Raw genomic sequence first — 12,711 nt, 5'->3', positions numbered from 1 at the left:
TCTATCCCATGGTGCCTAATGCATCATTTCAGAGTGGCAGCCATGTTAGTCTGTATCCGCAAAAAGAACAGGAGTACTTATGGCACCTTAGAGACTAACAAATTTATTGAAGCATAAGCTTTCGTGAGCTACAGCTCACTTAATTGGATGCATAGAATGGAACATATAGTAAGATGTAAGACACATATATATATATACACAGATAAGTTAGAAGTTACCATATAAACTGTGAGGGGCTAATTAGTTAAGGTGAGCTATTATCATCAGGAGAAGAAAAAAAAACTTTTGTAGTGATAATCAAGGTGGCCCATTTAGACAGTTGACAAGAAGGTGTGAGGCTATTTAAGGAAATAGATTCAATATGTGTAATGACCCAGCCACTCCCAGTCTCTATTCAAACCCAAGTTAATGGTATCTAGTTTGCATATTAGTTCAGACTGCTGAGCTTGAAAGCTTAGCATAAGCTCACGAAAGCTTATGCTCTAATAAATTTGTTAGTCTCTAAGGTGCCACAAACACTCCTGTTCTTTTAATGCATCGTTGTTATCATTGTTGAGGAGATACATCTCCCTCTGAAGCCTCTCCTTCATAGCCTAGGAGCCTTAGACCTTTCTGGAGCCAGCTGCTGGAGTGGTTGTACTACTCTGAATAGAGACTCATTTTTACACTAAAAATGCAATGAACATTAGGGTAGCAATCATGGAGTACACGCCCGTACATGCAAAGACTAAGTCCCTATTAAAGTGAGCTAGTTCGAAAAGGCACTTTGCCCTAACAAGATTCTGACTGGTGCATATAGACTTATGGCATCTATTAACACACTGAGTGAACAGGTGACTGCCTGACCTCTGATACACAACCATTTATAATGATCTAAAAAGGCAAATAAATCTACATTAATCTTATTGATTTGGAAAACAAATAAAATATTGCTGCATGTCACCTTAGATCACATCAAAAGCTGGATGGAGTGTGAGGCGAGTAATGGATCCTAATAGGAAGAGGGGAGCTCCATTCAGAGTTTCATTTGAAACGGTGTGATGGAAAATGTTAAGGAATTCAGTCAGTTACTCCACACGTTCCATTCATTACCAAATAAGCTATTACAAATAGAAGTTAGGGTTAGTTTTACTGGAATACTATAAAACACACGTAGCAATTACTAGCCACCATTATGTGCTGCCTAGAGGTTACGTGGGGTGTTCTGCAGAGTTCTGTTCTCTCATGGTGTCTCTGTGCAAGTAGTAGCAATGATGGGTGATCAGGGTGATATATAACGAAAATGGGATATTGTATGAATACAATAGAATTTGAGTAAGGTGATTTTACAAAGGTGTTCTTCCACATTTTAAAAATATCTGCTATTGCATAGCCATCAGTTTTATTTACCAGTAATGCCTGTACAATCACTGACCAAAAAAAATAAATAAATCATCTGCTCAGTATCGATAATATCAAGGTACTGAAAACTTTGGAGCGTTAGGAAGTGAAAGAACCATTACATCCTTCTCAGACAGCATTGCGCTTCTTTCAGATCTCTCTAATGGACACTGAGGGCTTGTCTACAATGTAACACTACAGCTGTGCCGTTGTAGTACTTCAGTGTAGACACTACCTATGCTGATGGAAAGGGTTCTCCCATTGGCGGAGGTAATCCATCTCCCTGAGAGGTGGTGGCTAGGTTGGTGGAACAATTCTTCTGTTGACCTACCACTGTCTACACAGGGACTTAGGTTAGGTTAAGTCAGTTTAACTACACCACTCAGGTGTAGTTAAACTGACTTAATTTTCTAGTGTAGGCCAAGCCTAATCCTTTACCAACCACCACCAAAGAGCATCCTCCTTAATGGTATGGAAATTAAGATATTGTCAAAGAATTTAAGTCCCAAATTTGATGTACCTTCAGTTTGTTATAAAACTTTTGAGGAATGTGCATTGAATGCCAAGGGCTTATTTCTTTTTAATGTAATATAAAACACAAAAATCAGATTAAAAAATGTGAAATTTAACACTCTCTTTTTAAAGGAAATGATCAAATTGGACCACAAATTATTGGGCTTGATATTGTTCATTACATAGAAGGGCACAATAATTTCCTCCACTACAGGAATCATTAAATGAAATGCTATGGTCTGTTTTATGCAAGAGGTCAGACTACATGATTATAGTTGCTCTCATTTGGGTTTAAAATCTACGAACCTCCAATATGATGTTTACAATCTGCTCCTGTAAAGTCAATAGAGCACTAATTAATTAATCTCATTTTCCACAGTTGTGATGGGATCCTTAATTGTGCTAGCACCTAAATCACTCAAAGAAAAAAAATCAAAATTCCAAATCATGGACTTAAAAAGACATGTAAATCAGGGAAAATATGACTCATGGTGGACATGAAAATGTTTTCCCTTCTGAATGGTACAGACATTCTACTGCACCAGCATCTATCAGACAGTGTGAATATGTGTACATCAACTGTTTGGTATAGTAGGAATAAAAACAAAAACAGCATTTTGATACCACTTGGAAGGGCAAATTAGAAATTTCTAGACTGATAAATGCTGTAACTCAAATACAATCTCACAATCATTAATTTCTGCTTTGAAAATAGATGTTTTGGTTTTTCTCTGCTATATAGAATGCAAATAGATTATTTGTCTAAAGCTCATTATCTTCTGAAAATGTTCTAATCCACTGACATTACCAGCTAGATATTTTGGTCCTAGTTCTGCAAACATTATTAAACCAAATCTCTCACAATGGAGACAAATGGGAGGACCAAAATGTTATTTTTTCTGTTATTAATGTATTTAGACGTTTCAGGTGGCATTATGTCACATTGCTTTTTATCTTACGTAATGTATTCTGCACACAATCATATACAGAAAACTTGGAAACATTCTTTTTTATTCTGGCTCCAGCTATGTTTTGATGGCTTTTAGTAGTTAAACTAGCATCTTTCAATTATTCAGTGTAGTTTACGATTTAATATTCTGATGACAGTGTACTTCCATTCAATGTGATACATAACATTTAAGTCTTTTGTAACTTCAGAAGTAGACATCTGGTTTGACTTTCACAAATTGAAATATATAATGTGTGTGTTTGTGTATATATAAAATTGGGATGTAAAATGTTAATCCTCTGGCACAATGGAACTCTGGATAGTAAAGGTAAAGCTCGTCTGTGCCGGAGACCGAACTTTCTTGAGGATCAGTCTGAGACTCTGGAATGAACTCCCCCAGGAATGAAAGACCATCACAAACCTCACCACTATCCACTCCAAGTGCAATGTGCATTTCTTCAAACCTGGTCTTCTCTAATGAAAACACATCGCAGCATGTATATTTAAAGCAAGCAACCAAACAAAATATCCTTCCAAAACAGAACACTCCACTGAACCCACTTCTCCTCCTGGCAGTGGAAAGAGATCTTAAAATGGGAATGAATTACACTTACACCCACTTTAAGGCTCATTTACGCTGCCAGATAAGTGTAAATAGTCCTTTGTGTGAATGAAGATCAGGCCCTTGAGTAAGCATTTGAATCAATTTAAAACCACAGGCAGCAAGCTGATCTTCCACTTATTGTTTTAATCAATATATATTTTTGTGCAAAAGCTATTGAAATGAAAAGACCTTTTATTATTTATCAACATAAATTGCTCCTGTACTTAAACTGTTTTATTTGTATTTTTGTACTTCGTTTTCACAGACTAAAACAGGTATTGCATTATTATATGATGAAGGGTCTGAAAATGCCTATGACATCCAACTGAAGCTTACAAAAGAGGTCCTAACAATTCAAAAACAAGATGTCATCTGCGTTAGTGGAAGTGATCACAATACAAATGTAGGTACTTCTATATCTATGTGCTTCCAACTATATATGTGTGTATGTTCCCAAATAGTCAAAATTTGAGGTTATCAGAATGTGGGTTATTCTATCAAATAAGACATATGTACAGAATGAAACAATATTTGTGTGTGTCTGCGTGTGTAAAAAATACTTTATTCCGCCATAGGTTCCTTTCCAACTCCACTACTCTAGTAAGGCTTGATCTACATTTAGGGGCAGGGGGAGAATCGATCTAAGTTACACAACTTCAGCTACGTGAATAACGTAGCTGAATTCGACATACTTAGATCTACTTACCGCGGTGTCTTCACTATAGTAGGTCAACTGCTGATGCTCCCCCATCAACTCCGCTTGCACTTCTCGCTCCGGTGGAGTACCAGAGTCGATGGGAGAGCGCTCAGCAGTCAATTTATTGTGTCTTCAGTAGATGCGATAAATCAACCCATGCTGGATCGATCGCTCCAGAGGTAAGGGTAGACATGCCCCAAGTGTAACATTGCAAGGAGAATAGGGACTGGCATATAAATACTGGGAATGCAGCATTTTACCACCAGAGAGATGGTTAGTTAGGTAATTAATTGAGTAATGTGTTCTGTTCCCACTGAGAGCACTTTGAAAAGAGAGTAGACTACATCACTCATTTCCCTAGAATCTCTCCTTTATTTGTTCAAGAGCAGGACAGGCTGGGACAGCATTTGAAAGTCACCTTCACGTTAAACTTTTCCAGGCACACCTGGAATCTAAAAATGTGTGCTTGCACATATGCTATACTTTCTTTTCCAAATGCAGTCTGAGTGCTAACGCTCTTAGAACTTTTAGCTCTGTCATGCACTCTGGCCATGCAGAAGTCCTCTTCTGTATCACCAGGTAACATTTTCTTTATGCATAATGGGACGGCTATGCACATGTGCTGTATAAGGAAGAAGTTAGCAAGGTAAGTTAGCAGTGGAATGTGGACAAGTTCCCAAAGTAGTAGATTTGCAAGGAAGGGTAGTTATGTTGTGTTCTTCTGGAAACAAATGTAGGTGTACCACATTTAATGAGCACAAGAAGTTTCTTGTACTATATTGAGGTTCCTCGAATAAATCATGCATGACACCCTCCTCAGAGACTTAGTCAATAGAGAACTCTCAGGGCTTGTCTTCATTTAAAATGGTACAGTGGCGCTGCTTCAGTGTAGACACTAGCTATGCTAATTGGAGGGGATCTCCCATTGGCATTATTCACCTCCCCGAGAGGTGGTAGCACTGTCTACATGGGGACTTAGCTCAACTTAGCAACAGTGCTCAGGGGTGTTGATTTTTCACATCCCTGATCTAAGTAGTTAAACCAACCTAATTTTCTTTTGTAGACCAGGCCTGAGTCTACCTCTGGTATTATACATCTTTTCAGCTAAACATAAAATCCTGCACTTGGGGACATTATGTGAGGTTATGATTCCTTGTAGGGTCTCTAAAGCAGGAAATAGATTATACTCCAACAACAACAACACACACACACACACATTCTTGTCTCTTTTCCACTCGAATAGCTAGTTGAAGTTCAGGGCACTCAGAATGTTCCAGGTGGGGTATAAATTGACAATGGAGCCTGGTATTTTCATTCATGAAGTCTTATTTATTCACAAGGAATGTACAAGTTCCTGCTTCTCCAAACTGAGGAGGAACCAGAAACAAAATAATAGTTTCTTAGCTTACAGTGCCAGGCATCTTTAGCCAATACCAGACCCCCAAAACTCTAGCCTTTTTCCAGAGCTGTACACCAAGCTCACTGCATAGCTACTCATGGCTTTCTTGCCTTTTTTGCTCCCACTCCATTCTCTGTTTCTGTTCTGTTCTCCCTCTCTTTCCCTTCACACACACGTTTTACTCAAAACAGCGCTCAGCAAAAGCCCCTCCATCCATCCTAAAACTCCTGGGCAGGTTTACATAACACTTTTATCTTAGGTTGGGGTTTGTGATGAATTTATCCTTACAGTTATGCTTATTGAAGATTGTGTTAACGTCTATCAGACTCACCTGAGTTTTTTTTTAACTCCGCCCATAACAAAGTTTTGGACAGGTAATATTTATGTAATGCCGTCCAAGAATAATCCAATACAAATTGCTAATAGCAGTTAGAAATGTTTTCTCTTTTGTAATTGTTCCAGAATATTGTATGTGAATGTGACTTGTTTATAAAAATGTGCAAGGTGACATATAGGATACCACTCAGTGAAGTGAAAAGCATGCCACATTGCAATTGGTTTGTTGAGAGATGCCTCTGCCAAAATGATCACTTTTCATTTCACAAGTGGCATGAAATGCTTCAGTTCTAACTGCAAAATGCCACAGTACCTATTGGTAAGGCACCTAGCACTAATTAGTTATATGCAATTTGTGGTCACAATAAAATATGACATCTAGTTGCAAATGCATGGTAACTTGTCTCCCTAAGCGTTTTTAATGTGCCAGTATCAATAGTATCTTGTACATAAATTAGGAAGCCTTACTTCTATCACAAAGTGTATTGAATTAAATTAACTTCTATTCAAATTCCTCATTTCAGGCTGTTTTTTGACTGAAACTGGCCAATCGTGATTACTTTCTAGAAGGAAATATGGTCAGTCATTATCATGATTGATTACTGGGATAAAACCTGTGCAAAAAGTTGGGTCTTGCATCACTGTCTAAAAGTCTTTAGATTTGGGCTCATCTGGATTTCTGGTGGAATTTAATACCACATTCAGAGGGTCCTCCACTCAGGTTTCTCTGCCTGCAGACCCCATAATTTCATCAAGAGGACCTTCAGCTTCAGTGCCATCTTTCTTCAGAGCTGCCATTGTAGGGTACACACAGAGAAAGACAGGCTTTGATAATATTTGGGACTTAAAGATAAGAACCAGGACTTTGAAACTGATCTGGAAGTGGACAGAAGGTCACTATAAAAGGTGGAGCACAGATGTAAAGTGGGCAACTTTGTGCTGAAGAAGTTGAAATTCCCATAGATTGCCCTAGTTAAATCATAGGTGTGAAATCTATAGGTGTGAAATCTGTAGTTAAATCTGTAGGTGTGAAAGGAACTTTGTGTGCATGAGAAAGGAAAAGGCCTCTCCTATCTTGGCAGCAGTTATGTTGTGGTGATACTGTTAGGGAGAAAATGAGGGCAATTTAGGGGCAATCTGATTTTACCTTAGAATCATAGAATCATAGAATATCAGGGTTGGAAGGGACCTCAGGAGGTCATCTAGTCCAACCCCCTGCTCAAAGCAGGACCAATCCCCAATTAAATCATCCCAGCCAGGGCTTTGTCAAGCCTGAACTTAAAAATTTTTAAGGAAGGAGATTCCACCACCTCCCTAGGTAACGCATTCCAGTGTTTCACCACCCTCCTACTGACAAAGTTTTTCCTAATATCCAACCTAAATCTCCCCCACTGCAACTTGAGACCATTACTCCTTGTTCTGTCATCTGCTACCACTGAGAACAGTCTAGAGCCATCCTCTTTGGAACCCACTTTCAGGTAGTTGAAAGCAGCTATCAAATCCCCCCTCATTCTTCTCTTCCGTAGACTAAACATCCCCAGTTCCCTCAGCCTCTCCTCATAAGTCATGTGTTCCAGTCCCCTAATCATTTTTGTTGCCCTCTGCTGGACTCTTTCCAATTTTTCCACATCCTTCTTGTAGTGTGGGGCCCAAAACTGGACACAGTACTCCAGATGAGGCCTCACCAGTGTCGAATAGAGGGGAATGATCACGTCCCTCGATCTGCTGGCACTGCCCCTACTTATACATCCCAAAATGCCATTGGCCTTCTTGGCAACAAGGGCACACTGTTGACTCATATCCAGCTTCTTGTCTACTGTAACTCCTAGGTCCTTTTCTGCAGAACTGCTACCTAGCCATTCGGTCCCTAGTCTGTACCGGTGCATTGGATTCTTCCATCCTAAGTGCAGGACTCTGCACTTGTCCTTGTTGAACTTCATCAGATTTCTTTTCACCCAATCCTCCAATTTGTCTAGGTCCCTCTGTATCCTATCCCTACCCTCCAGCGTATTTACCTCTCCTCCTAGTTTAGTGTCATCTGCAAACTTGCTGAAGGTGCAATCCACACCATCCTCCAGATCATTTATGAAGATATTGAACAAAACCGGCCCCAGGACTGACCCTTGGGGCACTCCACTTGATACCGGCTGCCAACTAGACATGGAGCCATTGATCACTACCCGTTGAGCCCGACAATCTAGCCAGCTTTCTATCCACCTTATAGTCCATTCATCCAGCCCATACTTCTTTAACTTGCTGGCAAGAATACTGTGGGAGACCGTGTCAAAAGCTTTGCTAAAGTCAAGGAACAACATGTCCACCACTTTTCCTTCATCCACAGAGCCAGTTATCTCATCATAGAAGGCAATTAGATTAGTCAGGCATGACTTGCCCTTGGTGAATCCATGCTAACTGTTCCTGATCACTTTCCTCTCCTCTAAGTGATTCAGAATGGCTTTCTTGAGGACCTGCTCCATGATTTTTCCAGAGACTGAGGTGAGGCTGACTGGCCTGTAGTTCCCAGGATCCTCCTCCTTCCCTTTTTTAAAGATGGGCACTACCATTAGCCTTTTTCCAATTGTCCGGGACTTCCCCGGATCGCCATGAGTTTTCAAAGATAATGGCCAATGGCTCTGCAATCACATCCGCCAACTCCTTTAGCACTCTTAGATGCAACGCATCCGGCCCCATGGGCTTGTGCACGTCCAGCTTTTCTAAATAGTCCCGAACTTCTTTCTCCACAGAGGGCTGGTCACCTTCTCCCCATGCTGTGCTGCCCAGTGCTGAGAGCTGACCTTGTTCGTGAAGACAGAGGGAAAAAAAACATTGAATACATTAGCTTTTTCCACATCCTCTGTCAGGATCCAGATCCTTGTAAATCTCTTTGTGGTTTAAACTCTGCATATCTTAGAGAACATATATGTCTTCATACTGCTTTCAGGCAGCTGCGATAAACTGGGAAGCTCAACTGACAATGACAAGATTGAAATATGAGGTGATTCCATGCAAGGAATTTTCAGTGGATGTCCCTCAACTCACTTTCTACTTGGTCTAACAGAGCCATTGTTGTTTTAAAGCTTCTGGACACATTGCAACATCTGTGTGTTTACATGTGTTTTCTATAAGGAATTAGTTGCAGTTGAATCTGGGCCTTTCTTTGATGGGTGAAATTCTTTTTCATGTCATTTCTGCTAATATTATGTTAATTTGACCTTATATTTTAAATATTTTAACATTTGTATATTTTCGGGGGCCTAGCGTGATATGATGGGTACCTTTAGTAAATAAATGAACAGAGTTGTCAATATCCTGTTTGTATTATATTTCATTGCCCATTCCACCATCCCTCCATTTTGCTGATGTTTTGCTGATCAACACACTTTTTCACTTCATAACTTTTTCACTCACTCACCTGCACACAATCTTGAACAAGTACAAACAAATAAACTGTAATCAAGCTTCTCCTCCCCACCCCCAACCACATGCTGAGTGGGTAGGAAAAAAAGAGTTTATTTCTGTTTTTCAGTACTGGGGAGACATTGTGGTGAAGGTCCACGTGAGTACCTATGTAGAAAAAAATATAGCTTCATTATGAGTAAAAACTATACTATATCGAGAGTAAGGTGGAAGAAGAGGAAGGACAAAGGTGACAACAGTAAGATTGTGGTTGATTAGGTCTGTTATGACAGCATCTTTAAGGTTCCAATTTTTTACTGTTTTTTTAATTGTGTATGTATATGCATGCTACAGGCACAATAATATATACTTCCTTACCAACGTGTTGAAATTTAAACATCTATTTTTCTGAGTTTATCACTTGCTAGCAACATATACAGACAATTACAGTTGCCTATAAGAATTGCCAGAATTTCACCTTGCTTTTTCTGCCTGATTTCAAGTTATCTGTGTTTTTCAGTTCCTATTATACTGATAATTTATACTCCAGGAAAAAGAAACAAAATTCCATCACACATTGTACTTAATTGTTTATTCTTTTAAATGTAATTTTTTTCTACAACTTCTATAAGGTTCTAATGGAAGAAAGAGCCTAAGGAAACTATATTTGCCCTGCAAACATTGTTAATGCTCTCTCAACTGTGGGATACTACAGCTTTAATCTGCTTTTCTCATTAGAATTTGTTGATTTGCTAAAGTATATAGGGAGAATAGAATCTTAAATGCCACAAACCCATCTAGGTCATAACATGCAATGATACTGTGTGCATGGGCAACACAACAAAGACTTATGGATGGAAGAATGGTCCCTTACAAAGTCCATGCAAATGCTACTGAACTGAATCATTAAACATATCTTTTTGAGGGATCAGACATGGAAAGACACTCTCTCATAGTTAGGCTAGGCCCGTGGAGTGTTCTGAATGAAAGGACAGAGACCTTGAACTGGGATGTATCCAGTGGGTCTCACTGTTTGATTTGTTCACAGCACTTGTATTGCTGAGCAGGTGGGCTGTTGTGATTTGTATTATTGGGCAATTTTCAGAGTGAATGGCTTCTTTCTTGGGCATGATGAGTTGCAATTTAGCAGTCAACATGGAGCTCACGAATGTGTGGATCACTGTGCTCATGTCTGTGTCCAATAAGCATAGTGTTCTGGCCAGTTGCAAATGGAAAGTGGGTATCCAGTAGTCCAAAGGATCCCAGGCTGTGAACTTATTAACAATCAAAGGGCAGATTCCCTTTCTATGGCATACCCCACTATTGAAAGCAGGTTTTTCAAAGTGCTTCCCTCTCTTACAACCCTCCACCTGATGTTCATCTAGGTGCTGCAGTTAGGCATTGAGAAAGCTGGGAGATGGTGCTATTTGTGTTTGATGTAGAGGAGATATAGAATATGTCGTCTGCATATTGATGGCATTTCAGCCCATGTTGTCTTACTAACTCCTGCAATGGCTTCACCTGGGTGTAGTACAATATGAAGTAGAAGAATGAGCCTCATGGGAGTTCACAGTGGTGGGCTTTATAGGTAAAGGAACAATTCCCTCTACATTTAGATTATAGGGTCTTATTACAGGTAATGTGGCTATTATATATCTGTAAGGCACTTAGCAGACCTGGGGACAATATAGAAATAAATACAATTTGACCATTTATCTATGGCTACTTCATCTTTGCCTTGTGCTATTGACAGCTCTTGTTCTTTGTCTACAAGCGTTCCTGTCAAATTTGTCTTCCAATATGAGACCAACCTTCTTCATGTCCTCTGGAGTCCTGAACCACCTTTTTTGGGGTTTTTCTCATGGTCTTAGTCCCATGACTACCGCATCTTGACTATCTGATCAACATATTTTGTCTCATCGTCTTATATGACGTATCCTCTCGGTCAATACTTCCTCAACATTTTCAGGACAGGAGCATCTGCATCATGTCTTATAGCATATCATTGCGTAGCCTGTTAGCTCTTGTCTTAGCCACCTGAGCATTCTCATTTTGGCAGTGTGCAGTAGGTGTTCTTTCTTCCTCATTGGACAGCATTCCAACCCATACTTCATGGCTGGTCTAATCATGATCTTAAATACTTTTTTATTTGGCATATTCTTGTCACAGAAAATTCCCATCAACTCCCTCCATTTAGGTTAAGTGCTCTTCATGCAACTTCTAACATCTGCAACTTTTGACAGTCCCATCATGGCTCAGCACTGAACCAAAATATTTAATTGTTGCACAGACATAAACTCTATACCATCTAGTGTTACTGGCTTTCATTGTCTTCTCAGTGAAACATCACACATATTCCTTCTTTTCTTGGCTGATCTACAAACCATTTTCTTCCAGTGTTATCTTCCTTCCATTGTTCTAAATCTCTTTCCAGTTTGCCTTTATCTTTTCAGCACAATATAATGTCATCGGCGAAAAACGTGCTCCATGGATCCTCTCCCCAATATCCTATGTCAAGGTGTTCATTACAAGCACAAATAGCAATGGATGTAGGATTGGCCTTGATGCAAACCTACCCCCACAGTGAATGGCTTACTGTAGCTGAAGCTGCTTCTCACTATTGTTGTGCTACCCTCGTACGTGTCAATTATAGTCTGAAGATATGTCTTCAGAAGATTGTGCAACTACAGGCACAACTATATCAATTCTCTAGGAACTTTGGCCTAAGCCTTCTATCTGTTCAGAAACCCTAAATGCAATTGCTTGTATTTCTCCCTGTACTTATCCTGCAATATTTGGGCTGCACACACAGTATCCAGTGTTGACCTTCCTGGCATAAACCCAAATTGGTTGTCACTTACTTGGTGCTCAAGTTTTAGTGATAATTTGATAATTCTTTCCAACAAGTTCATTGTGTGACTCATAAACTTGATGGGTTGGTCATTACATACTGACACATCTCCTTTATGCTTGAAGACAGAAACAAAGGTGCTCTTCCTCTACTCCTCAGGCATTTTTCCAATTTGGAGGAGTAAGTGAAAGAAATTCATCATCACCATCACTCCCTCATAGCATAATGTTAAATGCCTCAATTGTACCCTGTCTGGTCCCACTGCCTTCCGACGTTTTATTGTCTTTAGCTCAGGCTGAGTATCCACCATAATAATAGGTCTTGTGAGGTTATTGCTTGAACATACTTCCCTCAACAGTTTCCTCAGATTGTCTTAATTGAGCAATTTCTTCTAAAACAAGTGCCATCTCCTAATGATTTTGCCATTTTCCACCTGTACTGTTCTATTTTATCTTTGACACAAATTGTAGCTCCCAAGTCCTCAGTGCTTTTTTGCCTGGTCTTGACTAATCTGTATATTCCTTTATCCCCCTCCTTCATAAATAGTCTGGGATATAAGGCTTTATGTGCTTCTGCAACAGCTGTT

General features: G+C 39.6%; 1 protein-coding gene across 1 annotated transcript in view; it reads left to right on the top strand.

The window, feature by feature from the left end:
* Window positions 1-3,149: 3,149 nt before the first annotated feature.
* The window catches only part of SNTG2 (syntrophin gamma 2), a 280,115-nt gene continuing 270,553 nt past the window's right edge, over window positions 3,150-12,711 (top strand). The window contains exons 1-2 of the mRNA XM_077811468.1: window positions 3,150-3,170; window positions 3,712-3,849. Of these exons, the coding sequence (XP_077667594.1) occupies window positions 3,150-3,170; window positions 3,712-3,849 (159 nt within the window). The remainder of the gene's footprint in view (window positions 3,171-3,711; window positions 3,850-12,711) is intronic.

This window comes from Eretmochelys imbricata, chromosome 3 (genome assembly GCF_965152235.1).
Source record: "Eretmochelys imbricata isolate rEreImb1 chromosome 3, rEreImb1.hap1, whole genome shotgun sequence".
NCBI lineage: Eukaryota > Metazoa > Chordata > Testudines > Cheloniidae > Eretmochelys > Eretmochelys imbricata.
Note: the sequence above shows the minus strand (reverse complement) of the source record. Positions and strands in the feature narration are given on the sequence as shown.